General features: G+C 49.1%; 2 protein-coding genes and 1 non-coding gene across 4 annotated transcripts; all 3 read left to right on the forward strand.

Annotated features, from left to right (window-relative positions):
* Window positions 1-437: 437 nt before the first annotated feature.
* On the forward strand, window positions 438-17,697 carry AJM1 (apical junction component 1 homolog). Of its 2 annotated transcripts, none has more exons than XM_007475388.3 (3): window positions 438-614; window positions 10,075-10,166; window positions 10,274-17,697. In XM_007475388.3, exon 3 carries the CDS (start codon window positions 10,333-10,335, stop codon window positions 13,333-13,335), a length of 3,003 nt encoding a protein of 1,000 aa, XP_007475450.1. In that variant the 5' UTR covers window positions 438-614; window positions 10,075-10,166; window positions 10,274-10,332; the 3' UTR covers window positions 13,336-17,697. The 2 variants fall into 2 exon arrangements, with proteins under 2 accessions (XP_007475450.1, XP_007475448.1); XM_007475386.3 differs by having other exon boundaries at window positions 439-614; window positions 10,075-10,160.
* Window positions 17,698-19,415: 1,718 nt separating this feature from the next.
* PHPT1 (phosphohistidine phosphatase 1) lies at window positions 19,416-24,021 on the forward strand. Its single transcript, XM_001366645.4, has 3 exons — window positions 19,416-19,697; window positions 21,141-21,265; window positions 23,696-24,021. The coding sequence occupies exons 1-3, from the start codon at window positions 19,532-19,534 to the stop codon at window positions 23,786-23,788; spliced, it is 384 nt and encodes a 127-aa protein (XP_001366682.1). The 5' UTR covers window positions 19,416-19,531; the 3' UTR covers window positions 23,789-24,021.
* On the forward strand, window positions 20,040-20,102 carry MIR12308A (microRNA mir-12308a). Its single transcript, NR_162836.1, has one exon. It is a non-coding gene; the product is annotated as a microRNA mir-12308a (primary transcript).
* Window positions 24,022-25,693: the final 1,672 nt, after the last annotated feature.

Genomic DNA, 25,693 nt, shown 5'->3' on the forward strand with positions numbered 1-25,693 from the left:
TTCCGTTTCATATATGGGGAAAATAAGGTCTAGGTAGAGGATGCTATTTGCCCAAAGTCAGGTCTCAGGAGGCCTGTTGGAAGAGGCCAACCCACCCACAGCCCTATGGGGAGGCTCAAACTGGGAAAGGGTGGCAGTGTGCATGGGAAAGCCGTCCAGGAAGAAATTTCTGACAAGATCCTCAGGAAGAATTCACTTTGGCTTGAAAACAACCATCAGTGGCTTTGGCACGAAAGGAGAGTTTCCTCCTCTGGTTGGGTTTCGAGCTGGGGAATAGCTGCGATTACGTGAACTGTTCCTCTCCCTATGAACCCCACTCCCATATTCCAGAATTGAAGGTGCGCAGGGTGGGAGACGGGTGGCCCACCTAACTTAACCTAACCTAGCCTAGCCTAGCTTTGGGCGGTCCCCGGATGCGCTGCCCCTTTAAGCGCGGCCCCGGGAGCGGCCGTCGGGGGCAGCACTGAGCTGGGGCCGGGCCGGCGCGGTTGCCTCGAAGCTTCTGCTGGAGCCCGGCGACCGCAGCGGGCCGGGGCCGGGCCGGTCGTGCGGGGCCGCGCTGCCCCCCTGGGCCGTCGTGGCAGTCAGAAGGTGCCCGGGCGGGGGGCGCCGCGGTAAGTGTCCGGGGAAAGGAAGGGAGGTGGGGGGAAATCTGCGTGGGGGACCCCCATCGTGAGCCCGCCTCCCTCTGTCCCCAAATGTCCTCCCGCGACCAGAGGGTTGATGATGATGATGGAGGAGTCCCTAGGTCAGCCCCCAGGGGAGTCTGAGGACAACCAGCCGGGGAGGTGCAGGGCTAGAATACCGGAGGACTCGGCTCCAGGACTGTCATTCCTGGGGGTGGAGGGGAGGGGGGGGGGGAGGGAACAGAGCAGCTACGCAGCCCCCTCCCGGACCAGCTCCTGCAGGAGGAGGGGGCGCCCCCTAGAAAGTCTCCTCCTCCCCCCAGTTCACTTCGGTACCCCAACATCCCTGCCAAGGAGAGGCTCCCGATCCCCAAAGCAAGATGCAGGGCAAGGGGACTGCAAATGATCCCTGCACCTATAAGATGCTCCTGCCCAAGGTGAGGAAGGGGGTCCTGACAGCCGTGGGCCTAGCTCTTCGCTGGCCTGGAGTACAGTAATGGGAGAGGAATGGGGGAGGGGGAAGGATAGGGGCTGAGACCTGGCAGGGTTGGGTTGAGGGATCTGGGCAAGAGGAAGCCTCTCCAGGCCCTTTTCCCCTCTTGTCAGAGATAGTCTCCTCACTTAACGGGGAGAAAAATGGGGGGGGAGGGGGCTTGAAACAGCCTAAAGCTCCTGCAGAATCACTGAAATCTTTTAACAATCCCAGGCTTTGGCTTGCACTACAACTGATTCCAACCCTCCCCAAATTGCCTTTTTCTCTTCCTCTGACCTCCTCAGGGGCTGCAGACAGCCTGCCATGCCGGGTCACCACCCCCCACAACTTCTTGCAGGTGTGGTCAGCACGGTGGAGCCCTCGGCTGATCTGTCAGCCTCAGACATGGGCAGAGAGAAGGCATAAGAACTTTAGGGCAAGGAATGATCTGCCCTGTAGCCCCCAGGGCCCTGGGGCTGGGCCTACACTGGCCCCATCCCTTCTCTAGGTCGGGCTCCCCTGGACACTACCAAATAGAGATGCTTATCACCGAGTAGGTAGGAACCCTGGGGACTGCAGAGGGGACTCCAGGATGTGGGGGAGGCAGAGCCGGATATGTACCTGCAGGGTGGGGTCTGTACCTTGCCAGAAGAGGGTCTTTCCCAGAAGGAAATAAGGCAGTGTGACTGCTGGCCCCTCCTTCCCAGCAGCATATGTGCATGTGTGCACACTGTATGTGCCCCTAGTTTCCATGGAGCTCATCCATAAAGGGACCAGCCCTTCCTCTGAAAATATCAGAAAAGAAAGGGCTCCCTCTCTTTTTTTGCTGGGGTCTTTGGAAACGAGGGCTTCACCAGGATGCTCTGGTCTCCAGAGAGAGATGTGGCCTCAATGCTCAGCAGAGTCCCCTTTGAATTTCCTTCAGGGTTCACAAATATTCAGTGCACATTTATTAAGTACTTACTCTATGCAAAGAGCTGCACTAGGCACCAGGAAGTTTTCCTTCTTGGTCTAAACATCTGATTAGTAGGGTCTGGGCAACTCCTGGTGTAGAAAAGACATCCACTCATGCAGATCAATCCATGGAGCACTCGTTAAGTACCTACTAAGCTCAGAAATATCTGGTAGCTGCTAAGATACAATGACAAAAATGGAAGTCTCTGGACTCAAGGAACTTCACAAAATCAACTAATTAGCTTATATAGGGAAGAATTTTAAGTCATTTCCTAGGGGCAGCTAGATGACCTTGGACTGAGAGCCAGTACTAGAAAGAGGAGGTCCTGGGCTAAAAATCCATCCTCAGACACTTCCTAGCTGTGTGACCCTGGACAAGTCATTTAACCCCTATTGCCTAGCCTTTACAATTTTTCTGCCTTGGAACCAATTGGTTCCAAGATGGAAGGCAAGGGTTTAAAAAAATCTTTTCCTTCAAGTAGTTTGCACTCTTTTGGGAGGAGATAGATCTGGATCATTTGAGGAGAGAAAAAGCAGGAAAGTTTTCACAGAGGAGGAGGCACCTCGGTTGAGCCTTAAAATCAGCTAAGCATTCTAAGAGGCCAAGGAAAGGGGGAGGGAAGGAATGGATTCCAGGCTGGGGGGTGGGGGGAGAAGGAGAGAAGTGAGAATGCATGGAGAGGTAAGCATGAAGTTCAGGCAAGGGCAAGCAGATCATTTTGGTATAATGTGATTAGTATATGGCAACAGGAAATGAGTTTAGGCTGGATCTGTACTGTGAAGAGCCGTAAATGCTAAAGTGAGGAATTTGTCTTCTGAGCAGAAACACCATGATCAGGCCTGTGCCAAAAGACAGTTTTTGCACCTAGATGAAAGATGGGAGTTCAAGTAGTAGGCTGAAAATAGTCCAGGCAAGAGGGGATGAGGACCTCCAGTGAGGCAGCGGCCACAGGAAAGGAAAACCAGGAAGAGTCAAGAGATGTGAGGGGGAAAGCCACAATACTTGACAACAGGAATGGTGGTGAAGAGACTGAAGGATGAATTAGGAAAGAGTTCCCCTCTAGGCCCTGTGTGTACTGATGGGAAAGGGGTAGCGGAATGGCAGAGGGGAAAAGCCTCTTCCAGAGGCTTAGAGTCTGCCCATTTTCAGGGAAGACAGAGGAGGCCTCCAAACAGCTCCGGTTGTGAACCTTAGGCCCAGATACAAAGAAATATTATGAAGGGTGAGTAAGTGGGGGAGTGAAGGGAGACAAGTTCCATTTAAGGACAAGTGGAGTTTGGTTAGCTAAAAGAGCATCTCCTAGAAATGTAAGAAGCAGCTGAGTTGGGACTAAAGCTCCAGAGAGAGATTAGACCTGACTATTAAGATTTGGGAGCTGTGAATATAAATGGGTGGAAACCAGATAAGCTCAGCAAGAAAGGGAATATATTAAAAGAAGGTCCAGGCCAGAGCCTTGGGGGGGGGGGGGGGGGGCAACATCCATACTGAGGGAGCTAAACGTGGATAAAGCAGCAAAGGACATGGGAAGGATGGGTTGGAAAGGGAAAACAGAAATGAGTAGTTTCACACAAGTTAAGGGAAAAGGGAAGAGAAATTAGGAGCAACATGGTGATATGGGCAGGGTACCAGCTTTGGAATCAGAGTCCAGAGTTCAAATCCTACCTCTGACACTTCCTCTCTGCCTGATGTAGGGCAAGTCACAACCTCTCTGGACTCTGTCACTTTGCCTATAAAATGAAGTTCGACTAAATGACCCTCCTATCCCTCCCAGGAGAGGAGATGGCAAACAAAAGTTGCAGGAGAGGTCACAACAAGAACTTGGAAAAAGATTAAAAGAAATCAATTGTAACTTTGAAGAGAACTATAGAGTTGTGGAGGTGGAAGTCACTTTGCAAGAGAGGAAAGAAATGGAAGCAAAAACAGCTTGGTATTGAAAAGGTGTTAAGAAACTGGACAGTAGCCTGTGGGAAAGATGGGTCTAGTGAAAGCCTTTTAGGAATGAAGAAGACCTGGGCTAATCTGTAAGCAGTGGAGAGGGATCCCATCAGTAGTTAAGGAGAGACCTGCCCCATTCTAAGAGTCAGGCTCCCCGAGGCAATGGCACCTGGATGGAGCACGGAGGTGAGCTCTCCTTGGAGAGGGGCCTACATCCTGGGTAGAGACTGTAGCAAAAGAAGAGGGAATGGAAGTCACTATGAAGTTCTTACCCTGAACAAAGCCCTGGACTATTCAAATGGGAATACAAACACAGAATCCAGACGCCCCTGCCCCTAAAGAGTTCACTTTCCAATAGGGAGAGAACATATAAAAGTCAGCAGCAACTCAGAGGAAAATGCTTCATGATCCTAAAGCAAATGGTATCTATCGCGTGTTCTTTAATCTTATGCTCAGTGGAAGCAGCTACGGAGTATCAAGCCCGAGTCAGGAGCACCTGGGTTCAAATCTGGCTCCAAACAGGTAGATGTGGGTCACTGGGCGAGTCACTTAACCCTGACGGCTTCACCCTTACCACTCTTCTGTCTTAGCCTCGACCCTGAAACAGAAGAGAAGGGTTTAAAAAGGTCCACTGACCAAATATATCCATGTCTGACTGAACCAAGTAGCAAGGCCAAGGACTTTGGAAGCAAGAACTTTCTTTTCCAGGTCTTGAGTAGCTCTGGCTGCCGAGGCAGCAGGGCCTTTGGCACCGCCTGAAACAGTTGCCGGGTGGCATGTCCACAAAAGCTGATTCCTGATTGGTTGTAGGCCCTGGACTGGAAGGGGAAATGGGGTGGGATAGGGAGATTCTGCTATTCCCAAGACTCTTGAGCACCAAGTTCTAGATTTTCCTTTAGGGGCCTGGGGGGTGAGGGGGAAGAGTTGGTCAGGGGAGTGACAGTGGTTTTCTTTGCTTGGAACAGGGGGCCATGTGAGAGTCCCCTGGCTGACCTCTTCTCCACAGGGATTGCTCCTCTGGATGATGGCTTTGGAGGCTAGACTAGCATCTGGGAGACGCTGCCTTTTCCAGGGCTTTTGAGCTTACCAGCCCACGAAGGGCAGTTGGTCATGGTTGGTAGCGAGTCTGTTCTCCACAGGAGCTGATCCCCCTAGAAGGGTTGTGATCTGGAAGCGCTGCTATTCTCGGGGCTCTCTATCTCGGGGTTCAGGGCCGTGGGGTCTGACACATGCCACCTCTTGGCGGTCTCCCTTGGGATTGTGACCAGAGGCGCTGAGGTATGAAAAGGTGGGCAGAGGGAAGGAATGATGGGTGGATTCTAATTAATAAAACAGGAGACTCAAAACCAGATTAGGCTGGAGGAGGGGAAGGGAAGGTGGTGCGGGAGGCCTGCGAGAATAGGGCTAATTGTGGCAGAATCACAGGATTACCGCCGGCCACAGAGAGGGTCTGGTTTGAGATACTGACTTTGGTAGTAGGCCCAATCAGCAAGGTGGCAACAGCACAAGGCTCAGCCACATGCAGCTCAGCAGGATGGGAGAGGGGGATGCTGGGACGACTGGAGATAGGGCTAGAGGGGAGGGCCTGGAGAGTAGAAAACCTTTAGTGGAACCATGAGGAAGAAAACGCCACCTAGTTGTGGCCAGATAACAGAAGTTCTGGGTCATGGAGGTGGGACAGTTCCAGGAATGGGATCCAAGCTAAGATGGTGCCTTTATATGGGTATATATATGTAAGCATATACCTGTGTGTGTAGACATGCTGCAGAGTATTTTTAGCTAGCTTTATAAGAATGTGTAAGGTTTGCAAAGCCCTGGGGGGGGGGGGGGGGGGGCAGCTAACTGGCTTAGTAGATTAAGAGCCAAGAGGTCCTGGGTTCAAATGTGACCTCAGATACTTCCTAGCTGGGTGACCCTGAGCAGGTCACTTAACCCCCACTGCCTAGCCCTCACCGCTCTTCTGCCTTAGAACCAATACACAGTATATTTCAAGACAGAAGGTGAAAGTTAAAAAAAAAAAAAGCCAACCTAATATTACTTAGGTGTCACAGTGGATGGAGAGCAAGGCCTGGATTCATGAAGACCAATGGGTTCAAATTTGACCTCACTTACTACCTGCATGTCCCTGGGCAAATCACTTAACCTCTATCTGCCTCAGTTTTCTCAATAGTAAAAATGGAGACAAAAATGGTACCTACAGCCAGAATTGTTTAGACCAAAAGAGATAAATGTACAGCACTTACCACAATGCCTGGCACATAGTAAGTGCTATGGATATGTTAGCTACTTTCTCATTTTATCTTCATGACTATTATTCCCATTTTGCAGATGCATAAATTAGGGCAGAAAGATGTTAAGTCCAAGGACACAGAGCTAGGATTTGAACGTGGGGCATCCTGCCTCCAGCCCAGCACTATCCACTTCACCAAATAGCTCAGACATATCTGTGCCTATAGGATTTCTCGGGTGGGTGCCGCAGCCCATGAACATTTGCTTCTCCAAGTTAGTGGTGGCAGCCTGACTGTGGGCACCCTGAAGTGTCTGTTCATCCTAAAATGTATCCATGCATGATCTCATCAGTTTGTGGTCTTATCAGTGCTCATTCTACTTCTCCCAGCACAGATTGACCCCCTCATTCTATGCATTTCTTGGCCACATCCTGTCATTCATTCACTAAAGAATATTGATTGTTCCTAGAACTTTCCTGGACCTAGAACCCTCTTAATGCTTTTGTGGCAACTAATACAGCTTGTGACCATTCTCTTACCCCAACTCTCATCATCTGACTTGCTCACCCTCTTTGCCCATCATTCATGTCCATGTGACGCATGTCATCATAGAGCCTGCTTCCCTGGCCTTGCAAGTTTAATTCTTCCCATATGATATGCCATAATTCCCATCTCTGGGAGACAGACTATCAGGAAAAAGAAAATATGGCCCTACCAATAAATTGCTTTTCCAGAATACTTCAGGCATAGTAGAAGGTTCTGTCCTCATGTCCGCTGGGATGACCTCCCAGTGGCAGCTGAGTTAATGGCAGTGAAATGACTTTCCCAGGATCATGCAGACATGTACATGCCAAAGTGGGCCTTGTATCCCCTACTAACCACATTATAATAGGCCCTGAATGTTAGTTCAATTTAATAGAGAACTCCCCACCTAACAGTCCCATGAGGTGAATAAGTATCATCCTCAGTCTGCAGATTCTACAGACACTAAGTGACTGACCCATAGTCACACAGTTAATAAATGTTGCCTCGTGCTCTCTTTAGGCTTACCTTGCGCTCCCAGCACTCAGGATGCCACCTGGCTCAGTGAAGGGCTCAATGCTTAGAGGGCTTTTTTGTTTTTCTCTTGACTCCTAAACTCAATTACTTTCCATGACATTACACTCTTTTCCCCAGGATAGCAGGGTATTACGTAGGCCACTCAGAGGCTGATCTAGTTTCGATCCCTAAATATTCCTTGGGCCTTGGAGACCATTTTTGTTCAGCTCAAGTGGAGAATGTGAATTAGGGAGTGTTGCATGTATGTCAGGAGAGTAGAATGTGAAGCTTTATCTACCTGTATAGGGTTATCTACCAGTAATGGTGAACCTATGGCACAGAGTGCTCTCTGTGAGCATGTAGTCATGCTCCAGGCCCCCCCCCCCCATTACTAGACAGACAGAGGAACTTGGGTAGAGCTGTTCCCCTCCCCCTCTCCACTGCACTTGATGACATTTTTCACATGTCCCACCCCTCTGAGCCAATGGGAGTGCACAGAGGGTAAGGTGAGTGGATCACAGGCAGCAGAGCTGGAGGGGAGGAAAGTGCTCAGGTCACCCTCCCTCCCCCCTCTACACTCACAAAGGACATTCCCTGCCCCTCCACCCAGAAGCCCAAGTTTCCTTCCTCCCCTGTGTGGGGTAAGGAGGTGGGGGCAAGATCTACACTCAGTGGGGGGGGAAGGGGGGGACATGACACTCCATCTCTAAGATGTTTGCCACAACTGATCTATACCATCTCAATCACTTGCATAATTAAGGAAAAATTGAATTTGTTTTTAAAAGGGTAGAGGGAGGACTTTTTCTGGCCAAATTAAAATGACTTCAATTAAATTAATGCATTTAGACTCCTACCATTATGTTCAGCTCACTGTAATAGACCATGGAGAAACAGAGATGATGAAGATATAGTAACAACCCTCAAGGAGCTTATAGTTGGAACTTCTGCCTGGCTGCCAAGACTGTATGGGACAATCTGTGCTATTCAAAGAGGGAAGCATTCAGATTTAGGGACTGCATAGGTTTCCCCAACCCTCTTCTATTGTGGCCCATTTTGATTCTGTTTGGAGGAAGGAACCATCCTGGGCAGCATATCTCAATGTACTTTAGAGGTCAGGAGAGGGGGTAGAGGGGTGTACTTTCACGCTGCACATCTCTTTCTATCTGTGTACCCTCATTTGAAATATGGTTGGCCTTGTGCACGTGTCTATATTTGTGCTCAAAGGGATCTTGGAGGTCATCTAATCCAACCCCATCATTTTACAAAAGAGAAAATGAAAGGCCAGAGAGGTTGTGACTTGCCCACAGTCACACAGATAACAAGCAAAGCTGAGATCCATTGTAATTCAAAGTGCAGTACTTCTTCCACAGCATCATGGGTTAAGTGATTGGTCCAGGGCTCCCTTAGCCCCCACCCTATGTCTGTGGGACTTGACCCTCCATTTTCCTGATTACTTAGACCTAGGTCAATGCAGAGATGGAAAGGGTGGAGATTTGTGACCATGCCACATTCTCCCAGTCTTACAGCCTCAGTGAGCCAGAAGGGTCCAAAGGGGTCTGGAAGCCTGTCCTGCATCCATGAGCCCTTCTCCCTTCCATCATAAAATCACACCTACAAAAGAAGGGATCCTAGCAGCCTGGGGCAGACCCCATCATTTTGCAGTTGATGAAAAAGGCTCAGGGAGGCCCCCAACAAACAAAAGACTAAGCCTCAGAGGAAGGATTTGAACCCCTCATTTTCAGACCCTAGAGCAACTCCTCTTTTCCAGTAGAGCTCGGTGCCTCCAGTGCCAGGTTCTCATGCATAACCATTCGGGCTCCCTGAACAGGATTGGCTTTATACTACTTGGCCACACAAAGCAGCGCTGCTAGCAGTGGGTGGAAGTTGCCAGAGGAAGATTGCAACTCACCAATGGGGGGAGGGGAGGTAACAATTAGGCTGTGGGGAGGGGAAGTGAGAGGGGAGAGACTCCTCACTGATGGAGGTCTTCAGGCAGAGCCCTGAGGATGCGATGGGGTAGGGGAGATTCCTGCACAAGGCCAGACGGATCTGTGAGAATTCCAAGGTAACTTCTAGCTCTAAAATCATGTTTAACAGGTGCCTCTGTGACTTCCTGGGAGTCAGCCTTATGACTTCATTATTCATCGCTATGGGGGGGGGGGGGGGGGAGGATAAACTCATTAATTTGCAAATAGCCAAAACTCATTCCTCACAAGCCACATAGGGTTATTAATGAATGCTCCACCATCCCATAACCAGAGCACGGTAACCATGGCAGCCCCAGCTTTCACTCTTGAGTGGGAACTCCCCCTGAATAGCTCAGCTCTCCCAGAGCTTTCTTCACGACCGTGAGGTGGGTGGGATGAGAACTATTATCCCCATTTTACAGATGGGGAAACTAGCCTGGAGAGGTGACTGGTGCTCACAGATCCTAGACAGCTAGTGAATGGTGAAAACTGAATTCAACCTAGGTCTCCTGACCTCCAGTCCACTTAGCTTTCCCTCCCCCACCCCCGCACAGTCTTCCCCAAATTCCCTCTCACCCCTCCAAAGACAGGGATTGGGCTTTAGTCCTGGAGAGGGAGCCGCGCCAGATCCTGTGACACGGAATAGGCAATTTCTCTCAAGCCTCACATGGAGAAACGGCTGTCAAGAACAGAGAGGTGGACAAACCCGGAAGCCAGAAATTTGTTCCCAGACTTCTGGCCATCGCCACGGTGGGAGGGATGGTTGCTGCCAAACTAAGCGGCCCCAGGTGGGAAGGAAGGAGCTGGAATAGGAGCCTCAGGCCTCCAGCTGATTCTTGGGTCCTTTTTCTAGGTGCTGCTAACCAGCAGGAATGGAGCTTTCTCCAAGGAACTCGCCAGCATCAGCCCGCCAGAGCCGCTCCAGCACACCTGTCCCAGGTACCGGTGGGTCACAATCTCGGATTACTGTATTTCCAATTACAATCCTTTTCAGGTCCTGAGGAATCAGGTCTCCACTCCTAACTCTGCTCCTTTCCCCCACCCCTCTACAGGGCAAGACTCCCCTGAGGCCGTCTAAGACGGAGCCGGTGGCGAGGACGCCTCTTCTAAGATGACCCGAACGGACCCACCGGATCTGCTGGTGTCGACCGTATACCAGGACATCAAGGTGGCCGCCCCGGGCCCCGCAGCCAGTGGCCCGCCATGTGAAAGCCCAATGTCCCGGCCCGCGGCTCCCGCGCCCTTCAACAAGCGCCACTGCCGCAGCTTTGATTTCTTAGAGGCGCTGGACGGGCCGACCATGGAACCTCGCGGCCCTGAACGGCACCAGCAAGAGGTGCCTCCCGTGGTGCAACGCTGCGGCCCACCGGGCCCTGAGCCTGCCCGGCCCCGCCACCGCGGTAAGGATGGGGAGCCCAAGCGCCGGGCACGCTCCAAAAGTGCTCCCAGGGCCAAGACCAACCTCGTACCAGCTGCCGTGCCCGCCTCACCCCCAGTCACTCGGAGGGGTCGTGAAGTACTAAGGGCCCCGCCCCGTGAACCTCCCTCTCCAAGGCGAGAGCCCACCTACCCCGCCATGCGTGCGCTGGCCAACGAACTTCACCCTATTAAGCTGCAGCCTCAGCGCAGTAGTGCTAGCCGTATCTCACCCCTCTGCCCAGCCAGCCGCTGCGCTCCTCCACCAGAAGAGCCCCCGCGGGCCCCAGCGCCGGCCCCCCACGTACGCTGCAGGGTAGATATCAAGCCTGATGAGGCGGTGCTGCAACACGCCGCCCGTGGATCTCGCTCGGTCCCCCCAATTGAGAGTCAGGCCTGGGCACGGGTGCCCTTACCTCCCCGGGGGCTCACAGTGCCCGGTCCTCGCCACGTGGTGCTGTCGCGCACGCCCACGCCGAGCGACTCCTACAGCGGGGAGCCACGGGCGTTGTTCTGCGATGGTCCCTTTCCTGGGCCGCCCTCCCGCGACTATTCTGAACGGGGTTGCCCTCCTTTCGCTGCCCCGCCCGGCCCCACTAAGTTCTTCTACACGGAGGAGCCCAGCGGCTACTCAACTGTCCCAACCCAAGCCTTCGATAGCTACGGCCCCCGCTCTTACCCAGGGCACGGCCTCCAGCCCTACTACTCTGAGGAACCCCAGGGGCCCAGCCCTCCACGGAGCTACTACGTGGAGGAAGCCCGTACCTATCCCATCCAGGAACCCCCCTCCCGTTCCTACTACGGAGAAACCCCTCGTTGCTACGGTCCCCGCTTTGGAGAAGATCCCCGTTACATAGAGGATTCTCGAGCTTTCTCCTCCCGCCTTTTCTACACTGAGGACTATACGAAGTACCGCGAGCGGGATGCCCTATCCAGGACTTACCCGCACCCCCGTGGGGGAGGCCAGTCCTGGGGCGATTGGCAACCCCTCCCCTATCGCACCCTACAAGTTGCCCCCCTACCACCTCCCGGCCCCGGGGCACTACTCTCTTCTTGGCACGGAGGCACTGGCACCAGCCCGCCTCGGTTGGCCACAGACAGCCGCCACTATTCTCGCTCGTGGGATAATATATTGGCGCCTGGCCCACGTCGGGAGGACCCTCTGTGCAGGGGCCGCAGTTATGAAAACCTGCTGGGCCGGGAGCCAAGGGAGTCCCGGGGCCTCTCCCCCGACGGCCGACGGCCTCCGGTTGTGGTCAATTTGTCCAGCTCTCCCAAACGCTACGCGGCTTTGTCGCTGTCGGAGACATCCCTGCAGGAAAAGGGCCGGGTTGGGGAGGGACCCAGCCGAGCCTGGTACGTCACCCCGGAGATCACCATCACGGATAATGATCTGCGAGCTGCAGAGCGGCGGGTCGGGGGCTGGGAGCACCTTGGAGGTCGCCCTCCTCCACCGGTCCCTCGTCCCCCGGCTCGTGACGGCCCCGCCTCAGCTCGGCAGCGCAGCCTGGAGCAGCTAGACGAGCTTATCACTGATCTGGTCATTGACTCCAAGCCACCCACAGGTCCCACGCCCCCGGACAGTGATAGCCTGGGTCGCCAGCTACGACGCCTCCTGAGCGATGGGCCAACCCGGGGGCCGCCCGAGCCGGAGCTGGGGCCCGAACCTGAGGCCGAGCCGGAGCCCGGGTCGCCCACCAGCCCGGATATCTCACGCCGGGACGAGACAGCCGGGGGCTCCCCGGAGCTGAGTGCGGACGAGGACGACCTCATGACGTGTTCCAACGCCAAGTGCCGCCGTACGGAAACGATGTTCAACGCCTGCCTCTACTTCAAGTCGTGTCACAGCTGCTACACCTACTACTGCTCGCGCCATTGCCGCAGGGAGGACTGGGACGTGCACAAAGCCAGCTGTGTCTATGGCCGGGTGGGCAGCGTGTGCCGCCACGTGCTCCAGTTCTGCCGCGAGAGCCCTCCTGTGCATCGCGCTTTTTCACGCATCGCGCGTGTAGGTTTTCTGTCGCGCGGCCGCGGGGTCCTCTTCCTAGGCTTTCCCAGCCCCGGTTCGGCCGAGAATTTCCTGCAATTCGGCCTGGAGAGTCTACTGATGTCGCCCACTTACTTGTCTCTGCGCGAGCTGGGCAGCTACGCTGACCCGCTGGGCGGCTACGGGCAAGAGCTGCAGGCTGCAGGGCGCCAGTACGAACCGGCTGAGTGCTTCTTGCTCAACGTGACCGTAGCCGTGGGGCCCGACGTGCCAGCGCGACCGTCGCCCAAGAGCCCAGTACCCACAGTGCGCAAGTTCGCCAAGGTGGCCCTGGCGACACCCGGGAGCCCCGAGCGACGGCGGCGTGCGCCTCGGCGAGAGTCCGAAATGGAGACACTGATCCTGACGCCACCGCCTGGAACGGCGGGTCTAGGCCAGGAAGGCGAGGCCGGCCGGCGTGCGCGAGAGGTGGCCTTCATCCACATCCAGCGTGAGCTCCGTCTGCGCGGGGTCTTCCTCCGCCACGAGTACCCGCGCATCTACGAGCAGCTCTGCGAGTACGTGGAGGCCAACCGGCGTTTCACTCCCACCACCATCTACCCCACGGACCGCCGCACTGGCCGACCTTTCATGTGCATGATCATGGCCGCCTCTGAACCCAGAGCCCTCGATTGGGTGGCCAGTGCCAACCTTCTCGATGACATCATGTGACACCCCAACACACATATACACGGGCTGGCAGTCATAGGGTTTGGACGAGTCTCCAACCGCCTTTCTAGAGTGGGCCTTGCAGCCAACAGCCTCCTAGCCTACACTCCCTCCCACAGTCCAAATGATTCTTGGCTTTGGCCCCGCCCCCAGTTTGCCCCTCTTGGCTATGGCCCCTTCCTCTGGCTTCCTCTCCCCACCCACAATTTCCCATCTTCTGTCTACGCCCAGCGCACCCCACAACTCTTCTTTTAATTTTCTCCTCATCAATTGATCCCCTTTCCACCCTGCTCTTCAATCTAGACTGATGATGTAGGTAAGGGCTACATCTTGCTTTTTACTTCTCAGAAGGAAGAATGTGGAAGTGCAGGGGGCCCTTGCTTTGGAGTGATGGTAGGAAAGTACACTAATGCAGGCCACTTCCCACCATTCTTCTTTGCTCCCAGGATACTCTTATCCATTGCCTTCTCCAATTTCTACCAGTCACCACCACTCCTAACAAAAAGAGAAACTTGCCTGGAATGTCAGGGGTCACGGGCCCAGGGTGAGGAATTTGTCCCTTCTCTCTCCTTCCTACTCCCAGGTGCTTCATCATCCCCAGTCCTGAACTTCTTTGTTAGCCAAAGTGGGGTCACTTTAACTAACTAACCTCATCCTACTCAGGTCATTCCCAAGTAGGATTTGTGGGGAGACCTCCAGTTTCATTCAAATTGTGCAGATTTTATACTTTCTTTCCCTTTCTCCTCCCTGCTCCCTATTCTCCCTATTCCATTCCCTTAGAAAGATAGGCTGCCTCAGCGGGACTCCCAAACTGGCTTTCCATCATAAGGAAGAGAACTAATGGAAGAGATGGGAGCAAGGATGGTGCTAGGCAAAATGGGAAGGTATGGAGAATTTCAATGCCAGTAGAGACTCTTGATGCTATGTTCTAATACTGTGTCCTCCCCCCCCACACCTTCCCAATCTGTGTGTGTGTGTGTGTGTGTGTGTGTGTGTGTGTGTAATGGGGGAACTAGGAGAGCAGAGCCTAACCTGGGGCTTTTCTCTCTTTAGAGAAAAATGTTGCTGGGGCAAGGGAAGGAGATAAATGTTCCTGTTTTTATGTTTGTGTACATATCTGTAGGTAGGAGTCTGTGCCCCAGGAGAGAGAGCAGGTGTTCACGTACTAGAATCATGTGGTTGGATATGTCCTCACCTGTTTGAATACGTGATCTTTGAAAAGAATTTGGGAGGGGAGAGAGCTGTAGAGACCCCAACATTATCACCCACAAATAAGCCATATTCCTTCCCCTTAACACTGGTTCCATTCTCTAGCCCCAAGAGAGGATGGTGAAAGGAACATGAGGTCACTGATGTCATGTTTGACACAGGAAAGGCTGCTGCCTAAATGGCTAGAAGAAAGAAGGCAGAATTTTTTCTGAGCTGCTGGAATAAGAGACAAATCACTCCCAATCAAATATATCTCCTGTGGGCAAAGCCCTGTCTTCTGTATTAGGAGAAGATAACATAGTTTCTGTTATTTTAGGAAGCTCCTAGTCTGATAATGGAGCTAGGAAGAGCACATACATAATATATTTATTAGAATATTTATATTAAAACTAATTTCATCAGTGTGACTTTACAACTGATATAAGTCACAACTTCCTTCATAACTTAGTAGTCAGTATTCAAGAGATGCTGTGACTGAAAATAATTTACCTGATGCTCAAGTTCTTGATGATGAGGCCTTCTAAATTTAGCTAGACTGGTTCTCAGATGACAGAAATATATAAGCCATTGCCAGGCCTAAAGTTGTAAAATATATTAGGACCATTTAAGGCTTATATTCTGCTAGAAGAACCTTTTTAATATGGGTCGACTCAATGTCATTATGAGACATCAGAGGAAGAAGAATGTATATGTGCATACAAAAATATATGCACAGACACATTTGACCAACAAATATTTATTAAGCACATGCTGTATTCAAGGTGCTGAAGATACAAAGACAAAAACAAAACAGTGCCTGACTTCAAAGATCTTATATTCTATGGTGGGAGTGGGGATGGGGTGGGAAGAGAAACGGGTAACATGTTCACTAATAAGATAAAAGGGAAACAAAGCAAGAAAGGCTTTATTTACCAAAGGAGGGGGGGGACATGAGCTGAGCCTTGAAAGCATTCTGATAAGTGCAAATGAGGTGGGAATACCTAAATTCAGCAAAATAGAGACACTCCAGTTTAGAGTAATTGGGAGAATGAGAAGAGGACGAGACATTATCAAAGGGGATCAAGAGATGGACAGGTGCAGGAATTAGAACAAGACTGGGGAAAAGAGGAAAAAGAGAATTGGTAGGTGAGCCTGAGGAAGTGAGAAGCTGAAAGCAATGGGAGTGAAGAGAGAACTTCTTACTCCTTGTAGAGATATTGGTCTGACAGTAAACACTATTCACTCTCTACATCTGAACATTCACTCAGAAATGAGTGTTGTAATAAGGTGGAGAAAAGGAGGACAGTTCCTGCTATTAATGTTCCGAAAGACAAAAAGAAAACAAAAACTCTGTACATAATAACATAAATGCCAAGGTTAAAGTCAAGTGCTAAGAGAATATCACAAGATCAATCTAGGGTGAAATTAGTCAGGTAATGCTTTCTGGAGAAAGTGAGATTTGAGTTGATTTAAGCCAAATTTTTAAAAATGGGTCATGAACTAATAAAAAGAGAGGGGGGAGGGGGAAGCATTTCAAGTTGGAAAACAAGAACAAATGCACAGAGATGGAATAAGGCAGAGAGTAAGGGATGGAAATTAGAGGTGATGTGTTAGAGCTGAGGCAGTGAACTACTTTACTAGAGTGGAGTGGAGTGGAAAGTTTATAGCAGGCAATGGAGTAAGAAGAGATGAGGGGGACCTTTAAGCTCATACTAAAATGTAGCACAATTGATAGAATGCCAAACCTAGAGCCAAGTGGACATGAATTCAAACCTGGCCTCAGATACTTCCTTGCTATGTAACCCTGGGCAAGTCACAACCCCAAATGCCTAACTTTTACCACTCTTCTGCCTTGCAACTGATACTAAGACAGCAGATAAGAGTTTAAAGACAAAAGTCATATATAATAGTGATACAAAAAGAGACTATTTTCTGTGTCAAGGTCCATATGCCTTCACTTGGATCTTATTACATCCTCTAGTGGTCAGGTCCATCTCTGAATCTCAGTCTTCCCTCTAGGGGTCAGGCCCATCTCTGAATCTCAGTCTTCCCATGAGTGAAATGGACCTTTGGGCCAGATTAATTCCAATGTTCCAGAAGATGCAATTAGATTTCTTCACTTTCCCCCTCAGGTTCCCAAGTTTTCTCCCCTCCCACCCACATGTTGTGTCTCATTCTCAGGCACACAAAGAACAGGGATCCAGGTAGAGGGGAGAGAACTGTGACAGATTCTATCTTTCAGGCATTTGCTCCCTCCTAAACATGGTCTCAGGCTATGTTTACTCATCTTTTGTGTCCCCACACTTATCTCTTTTCTATATCTGTGTTGGGAGAAAGGAGCATTTCTTTCTTGTCCTCATCCTCAGGTCTGCATTAATCTCTTCCTCTCCTTCAGAAACCCAGCATTAGGTCAGAAATTCTCAATCATAGAGGTTGCCTCCAAGGGCCCAGTGGGGAGAAAGCTGAATTAGAGATATCAAGATCTCTGAGGGTGGGAGTGGCTTGAAATCCTGTATATATATCTATCTGTATGTATCCATCCAAGGTGATAGATAATGAAGTGGGATGGATTTGGGGGACCTAACTTAGATCACCTTCCTCCTAGCTGCCCAGTTGACCTTCACCCCACTTAGTCTCCTCTCTTTACCCCCTGGCCACGACCCTTTCTCCTTCCCTCCTCCACCTTCCCCCTCCAACCGCTCTGTCCAACTAGGAGAGGAGAGAAAAATTATCCTTCATTCTCCTGACTGGTGAGGGAGGAAGGACTCAGAAGAGATTTATGCGAGTGTGCCCTCCCCAATCCCGGTTTCTTTTGCACCATCGCGTGTTTGCACGGCGGCTTGCCGCTTCTTCCCACTCCTTGCTGCCTTTCCCCAAAAATTTTAGTTGCACCCAAGGAGCCGGGGGCGGGGGAGAAGGGGGCTGTCCCTGCTTCGCTACCCACTCAGTTTGGCTGTATCAACCCTCCCCTCCCTATTGGCTCCCTAACGCGACGGGCTCCCCCACTCCACCGGTTATGCTCCATGCATGAACATTTCGAATCATGCATGGAATGCTGCATCCTGTTCACACCCTGGAACGGGACGAGGGGGGAGGATGGTTCCCTGGGAGAGGGAACGAGTATTTCAGAGGTGGCTGGAGTTCCTTCAGATAATCATAAAGTAGAACTTGAACGTAGCTCGACTGCAGCGTCTTTTTACAAGGGCTAGGAAGGAGGGAAAGTGGCCGTTGGGGAAACAGTACCCTGGACAGCAGTCCTATCCACTAATACTCTCCTTAGGAGGGCCAGAAGATTGGTTGGCTATGGCAAGAGGAAAGAGAAAGAATTTTGCAAGGGACAGCTAGATGGCTCAGTGGACTGAAAGCCAGGCCTAGAGATGGGAGGTTCAAATCTGGCCTCAGACACTTTCTAGCTTCATGACCCCCTGGGCAAGTCACTTAGCTCTCATTGCCTATCCCATACCACTTTTCTGCCTTGGAAGCAATACACAGTATTGATTCTAAGATCTAAGGTAAGGTTTTTTTTGTTGTTTGTTTATTTGTTTTGAAGAATATCATAGTTGGAAGATATCACACCCTAAACCCTTTAGCGAAACTGAGGCTCAGAAAGCAGGATAAGTAGAATCTAGGTCCCCTGAAATTCAGTCTAAAGTTTTCCCCACAGCATCAAGGTGTATTTTCTATAAGGTTTTCTACCACAAGTCAGCACAATGCATATCCTATCACTCACCCCCACCACACCCCACAAGTTCCTGTGCTGTCTCCTGGAGGAGATTAAACCTCCCCTAATTGTATAAAGAGAGGCAAGGACTGACAAAATGTCTTTGGGTTGGGGGGTGGGGTGACACCAGATCAAGCCAATTGGAGCTTACAGACCACAAACAGATGTCCCAGGAGCTACCACTATGAATGATAACATTCCTTTTCAAACACGTTTAAACTAACTCGGAGAGAAAACTGTATTCCTGACCAACTGAGTACAGGCAGACACTAACTCAATTACAAAGATCAATATAGCATAAACTCAATTACATTGTAACAGGAATATAATAGAAAACAAAGATAATATTCATTTTTATCTTTTCATGCTTTACTTCTTCCAATACCCCCTTCAAGGTACTTTAAGCTCCAGCCAAAATGTGCCTCACCACTTCTGTAGCATCCTTTGGCTCACACACCACTTCCCTAGCAGGCCTTCCCAAATATTGCCCTCCTCCCAACAATTTATATTCTTCCTAGACAAGGGGGATTCACCTCTCTTATAGCCTTTCTCCCATTCTACCTCATATTGTATATTGATGTCCCTATCTTGTCTTCCCTAAGACTGTAAGCTCCTCCCATGGACTGAATATGGAATCAAAGGTGACTTACTCTTAAATATCAGGCTTCTGTAAGTGGCTCTACTTGACCTCACTGGCTTCAGTTTCCATGTCTGTAAAATGAAGGGGTTGGGCTACATAAATTCTGAGTTACCTAACAGCTCCAAATGTATATTCCTATGACCTAGGCCTTCTCAGTCTCCCTTCACATATAGCACGGGGTCTTGACCACATCAGAGACTCAGAGAATATTGTTTAGAGAATAAAGTGAATAAGCATCTATTTTGTGCAATGTGACAGGCTTGCTCCATAAACTCAAAAACAGTCCTCCCCACACAGTTCCCCTCGAATCCCACAAATTCATGCTAATTTCATTCATGCAGGTTCCTCCAACCAGAGGAAAGCAATTTTCGGTTTTCTAGTCGAGAAAATTAAACCACTTTTCCCCTTCCGTAGTTGGACTGTTCCCTCAACGACAGAAATCGCGTTGTCCGAGATTTGAGCAGGTAAATCCTGATTGGGTAGTTCTGGCACTTCTTGATTCGATTGGTTATTCCCACCCCCGAGGGGAGGAACTCCACATAGCGTGATTGGCCATCCTGCAGGTTGAGCTCTACGCGCAGATCAAGAAAAAGGGGGAGAAGCTGTATTGGGTATTGGTGGGAGGGGGCAGGTTTGCACGTTGCGGAAAGATGGCAGCTGCCGGCCTCTCTGAGATCCCGGATGTGGACATCGATTCCGACGGTGTCTTCAAGTACGTGCTGATCCGAGTACATTCTGCCCGGGACGCCAGCCTGGATGGCCAGGACTGTCCAAGCAAGGAGATCGTTCGCGGCTACAAGTGGGCCGAATACCACTGTGAGAATGGACAAGACGCGGCCATGGGAGGGGAGAGAAGGGGCGGGGCCTAGGGAAGAGATGGGCCGACCTCATAGGCTAGGCCTTCAGCGCGTGGGGCGGGGCCTGGAGATGCAGGCGGGGCCCCAGGTGAGAGGTCAGTACTGAACCCCACGTGGACCCGAGGACCCCCTCACCTGAGCGAGACAATAAAACACCCTTCTGGGGGCGGTGGATTCTCCCGTTTGGCTTCTTCCAGCGTCCAGATGCGTCAGTTCCTGTGCCCTCCTCCCAAATCCCAGTGGCTCCCACTGCCCACAGAAGGCTGTGCAGTTGTTTTAATCTCAGTAACTACTGTGGTACAGTGGAAAGAGCATTGGATTTGAAGTTTGAGTGCCTGAGTTCAAATCCGTGCTCTGACACTTAACTGTCTTGACCTTGGGCGGTCTCTTAACCTCACGGGCCCTTATTTTCCTCATTTATAAAATAGGGGAATTGGACTGGACAATCCCCGATGCCCCTTCTAAGTATAGAATAGTAACTGACTCCCACTGCCCCCCTTCAATACAAGGACATTAGCATCCTCAAATTGATGGGAATGGAAGAGGAACTGTGGTGTAGTGAAAAAGGACTCCAAACTAGGAGGAGAGAAGTCAAGGCTCTCCTCATGGCTCTGTGACTTTGGGAATGGCATTTCCCCTCTCTGAATCTCAGTTTCCTCTTTTGTAGAAATGGGGTAATTATCCATGTCCTGCCTACATCACTGTTACAAGGCTCAATGAGAAGCAGTACAGGATAGTGGAAAGAGTATTCGATTTAGTCAGAGAACCTGCATACAAATCCTGACTACTACATTTTATGCCTATACTTTGGGCAAGTAGTTTAACCTGTTTTCTCATTTGTAAGAGGAGATTGATGTAGATGATCTTTTAAATTTCCTTTCAAACCTAAATCTATAATTGTCTATGATTATGGTTCACATTTACATAGCCTTGTTAAGATTTGCTAGGTTCTGTGTACAATATTTCATTTCTTTCTCAAACTAACCCAGTGGGTTGTTGTTATGTTCATTTTACAGATGGGGAAACTGAGGCCTTGATGTTAAGCGGCATGCCCAGGATCACATAGCTAGTAAATGTCTAAAATTGGATTCAAATTTGGATTCTCCTGATCCAAAACTGAGGAATATGAGTTGCCCAGCATTTTATAAGTTGTAAAATGCTATTCATGTGAAAGAATTCCAGTTCTAACATTTTATGTTCAAAGAACAAGTAGGATGTTGTTAAAAATTTTGTCTCCAATGTGTTAGAGACTATTCTGAGGCAGAACAATAGAGGCCCCTTCAGAACCCACCACTGTTTTCCTTAGGAGCCCCCTATTTTGGAATCCCCCTGGGGTCAGGGCAGGGCTGAGTCAAGATCACAGCTTTCTTTGTAATATCTCAATGTAACCCTTTTCTCCTAGCTGATATCTATGACAAAGTTTCAGGAGAAATCCAGAAGAAGGGCTTTGACTGTGAATGTCTGGGTGGTGGCAGAATCTCCCACCAGAGCCAAGACAAGAAGATTCACGTGTATGGCTACTCCATGGTGAGCACTGGAATTATTTTTGCATTAAGAAAAATTTAGTATTTCTTCCTTAGCCATTTTGCACCTGCTGTCTCACAGATAAATTCATTCATTCAATAAACATTTAATTAAGTTCATACTATATGCAGAGTATTGTGAATTGCTAGGGGAAGATATTATTTTTTGTCTCTCCTCATGTGGCTTAGAGTTTAGTAGAAGGATGACACAAATATAGTTATATTATATTATATTATATTATATATATATTATATTATATATTATATTATGTAATGAGTGCATTAGAGAATGAAAAACTATAGTGTTATCAGAGATCTGCAAGATAATATAGTACAGGGAGTGAATTAAGTGGCGTCTTGAATCAGGAAGACCAAGTCATTTAACTTCTTTGTCATTCATTTAATGGATAAACATTTATATGGTGCCCACAGGTGACTCTCAAAGTACAAATTTCCACTAGTACAAGAAGTTTTCAGAAGGATTCCCCTACCCTGATGAAATCACAGGTCCAATAAAAAAATGTGAGCAGGCTGTCTAAGGGGAAACATTTTTATTGCTCTTACTAAATGTCATTGGTCATTGGCTGAAGAATGTGGATAGCTCAGGAAAACCCATCCCCATTCCTGGAACCACAACTTAAAGGGCACATGATTCTAGGGAACCTTTCAATAGGACATCTATTATGTAAAACAAGGTCTGCCTAATAAAAGTCACCAACTATGATGTGGAAAGGAAAGACATTGTCCCCAAACCTGTCCTGAGACCTCTCATCTAATTTGTGCTTCTTGGCCATTCATTCTTCTTGGATTAAAAGAGTAGAGCAAGAGCTTCAACTCTCATCTGAAGGCCAAAATCTATACTAGGGGGTCCATTGTCTCTATATCCTGACCTTAATTGGGTCACTAGCTCTGTGGTAGTAATTAGGGCTTCTGTGTTTCAAGCTTCTGAGATCTCAACAAAGAGGAAAGAGTACTGTACTCGGCAGCTAGTGAGAAATCATGCCCCTGAGAGACTGAAGATTCATTTGTCCACCTTTTTCTGTTCCTCTTCCTCCAAAGTTAAGAAATAATAATCACAGTTAACACTTATATTGCACTCCAAAATATGCCAAGTTCTTTAGGTATATATTATCTATATCTTTAGGTATATGTTATGTTTTAAATAGGGTGCCCCTCTTGTCGAATTCTAAGGTCCACTGGCACTACCAACCTTTCCCTTTTCTGTCTCTCTCTAGTAGAAAAGGCCCCTTCCTATTGGCACCCAAAAAGCCCCTGACCTTAAAGCAACAATATCATGTTGCTGGCTTGATATGGCCTGGCTTGGTTCATGGAATTCTGAACTTTAGAACTGATTCTGTGGTATAGGGTAGAATTGTGATGGTGAATCTTTTAGAGACAGAGTTCTCATGCCTGCCCCAACTACCCTCTGCCTTTCTAGTAACAAACTCTGGGGGTGGAGGGTGGGGAGGGGAGGGCAGCATGTATGCCTTACAGAGGGCACTCTGTGTGCCATCTTTGGCACTCTGTGCTGTCTTTGACACCCGTGCCATAGGTTCGCCATCACTGGGGTAGGACATGCTGAATCTTTAGCTGAATTCAAATCCTAACTTTTTAATTTATTTTTTGTGCAATATTGGGCAAGTCACTTAACTTTTCTGGACCTAAATTGTTCTTATGAGGAAGCTAGAGAATGAAATATAAAGTAGCAAGATAGTCTTTAAAATAATATGTGGGATTTATACAATCTTTTTTTTAAAAATCATGTGGTAAATAATGGAGATTCACAGTTTCATATTCAGTCCTCTTATCTTCTGCCCTGTATATGGCTATTCCCTTCTTCTGGTGTTAAGAGTTCAAAAATTAAAAAGTAAACTTTAAAGATATGGGACAGCTAAGTGGCTCAGTGGATAGAAAGCCAGGCCTGGAGATGGAGGTCCTGGATTCAAATTTTACTTCAGATACTTCCTAGCTGGGTGACCCAGGGCAAATCACTTAACCCTAGTTACCTACTCCCTTGCCTGTCTTCTGTCTTATAATTGATACTAAAACAAAATGTAAGGGTTTTTAAATAAATGATGGAATTAGACTGAAGATTATAAATCCTCAGATCCTTTCTATGTCTAAATCTGTGATCCTGTTTTCCTTTTGAGAGAAGCAAATATGTGTAGGATGAGGAGAAAGTAAAGAGGGAGAAGAGGGATGTAAATGGAAGTATATGAAGTGGGAGTATATGAAAAGGTCAGCAGTCTGAGTCCCTAAGCCTGTAATGAGAGACTAGCTAGCTCCATGTTGCCATGGACTATCTCAGTGTGCTCTTATAGATAGGCCTGGGATGTATGGGGCACAATGATAGATGAGGGTAAGGGCTCTGGGACAGAGGAGGAAATGAGCCCTGGGAAACCAAGAATCTGATGGTGTTGTCTCCTTTCTGTAGGGTTTTGGACGTGCTCAACATTCTATCTCAACAGAAAAAATCAAAGCTCACTACCCCACCTATGAAGTCACCTGGGCTGACGATGGTTACTGATGAGGCCCGGGTTCCTTCCTCCTGGCTTGCCTATCTGTTGAAGCTGCCTCTGTAGGCTGTCAGACGTCCTTGAGCTCTTGTCTCCACCTTTTTGTTGTATTCTGTTAAGAGGGCATGTTGGTGATACTCTGCTGTTACCCTCCTGTTGTGCCTTCCATTGCTATGGTGCCTGGCTGGGCCCCAAGGGGTTTTCAGGCATCCAGTTGGAATTAAAGTGGAAGCATCAGTGCTGAGCCCTGATTTGTGTGTATGTATGGGGTCAGGCCTTCACTCTTCTTCAATACCAGACATGTATTAAACACCTACTGTGTGCAAAGCATTATTTGAGGTGCTGAGATTGCAAAGACAAAAATGAAATTCACATTGTCCTCAAGGACTTTACATTTTATTCAGAGAGAATATTCAACATATATGAAAATAATTAGATAAAAAGGAATGGCAAGAGGAAGAGGCTAATAACTGGACCAGAATGGGGACAAGAATCAGGAAAGACCTCATTTAGGAGATAATCTCTTTGGGGTTCCTTTATGTATGATGCTAGATCATACGAGACCCAAAGGGGTGAGATCTGGAACCCATATCTGGGCTTAGCCAGCAAAGGGTAGCCTTTTATGCCATATCTTCTCCCCACCCTCAGAAAAGCCCCACAATCTGACTTCCAGCTGAATCAGGCCGATCCCAAGATGGGTTTGTTTTGTTTTGTTTCCTTAGCTCTGACCAAACCAAATTCTAATGATTGGAAGAAGGATCTTTCCCATTTTTGAGGAGTACAATGAAGAATGTCTCTACAATCAATGCATTATCATCTTCATTATTGCTGTGCCAAGTACTAGGGAACCTGATGTTCCCTTTTCCGTGGGCACCTGCCTTTCTGTCCTGAGGACCTAGCCAGAAGCCAGTGTGGTGTGAGCTGGCTCATTCTGGGGCTGAAGGGCAGGAGAGCACTATTTCAGCCCTTTAGGACCTGATAAGGCGAGAAGGGGGCACAGCTGGAACACTGTCTCCCCTAGTTTCCTGTGCCTATTCCCAAGGGCTTCTCTGCCCCAGTTTATGGCCTGATTGCCTCTGCTTGAGGCCACTATCCTCAAGGACATCTTGAAGGGGAAGGGGCCCCAGCAGGACCTTGCGTAATTGAGACCTAGGATCTGCCTTCACTTTGCTTGCTCAGACTCTACCCAACTCTCACCTTGCCCCTAAGTATTTCATTTCCCAGGATCTATACTCTCCAGCTTTTGGTCATTCCCCAGACCTAGGAGAGTTGGATGCAGGATTTCTTTCCCTCCTGTGGGCCTCAGTTTCTATATCCCTTAATGATAGAAACTAACATGAGCCTGGGGCCACTTGGGTAATACCAATTCATATCTATTTACTAATGTTTTATTCATGCCTTTTTTGTTTTTATACCTATTATCTTCTGAGATCCACCACCACTCCTGAAACCCTCCCTTGGAACAAAGACAGGAACAGACCAATGCAGTGACCACATCTGGGAAAGTATGGCACATTCTGTACCTGTAGATTCCCTACTTCCACCTATGTTTTTTCATCTGTTCTCAGACAGAATTTGGTCATGGCAATTAATCAGCATACACTGCCCTTCGCTGTCATTACTGCTCATACAGTTGTCGTGGTCCTTTATGGCACAGCAAATCCCTGTCCAATCAAGGGGCACCTATTTTGTTTCCAGTGGTTTACTACCACAGAAAGTACTGAGATGAGTATTTTGGTATATGTGGGACCTTTCTGCCTTGGACCTCCTTGGGGGTAGAATACCCAGTAATGGCATTGATGAACAAGAATAGTCTAGTGACTTTTTCATGTAATTCCAGACTTTTCCAGAGTTGTGCCCATTTGCAATTCTAGATATGTGCCCAAAGGCAATGAGGTGGTCAGTAGATAGAGCAC

The sequence above is a fragment of the Monodelphis domestica genome, chromosome 1, assembly GCF_027887165.1.
Source record: "Monodelphis domestica isolate mMonDom1 chromosome 1, mMonDom1.pri, whole genome shotgun sequence".
NCBI lineage: Eukaryota > Metazoa > Chordata > Mammalia > Didelphimorphia > Didelphidae > Monodelphis > Monodelphis domestica.

Coding starts and splice junctions, on each gene's coding strand:
- PHPT1 (XM_001366645.4), top strand. CDS start 19,532: ATGGCAGCTGCCGGCCTCTCTGAGATCCCGGATGTGGACATCGATTCC. Junction 19,698..21,140: donor CAAGTGGGCCGAATACCACT/GTGAGAATGGAC, acceptor CTTTTCTCCTAG/CTGATATCTATGACAAAGTT. Junction 21,266..23,695: donor ACGTGTATGGCTACTCCATG/GTGAGCACTGGA, acceptor TCCTTTCTGTAG/GGTTTTGGACGTGCTCAACA.
- AJM1 (XM_007475388.3), top strand. CDS start 10,333: ATGACCCGAACGGACCCACCGGATCTGCTGGTGTCGACCGTATACCAG.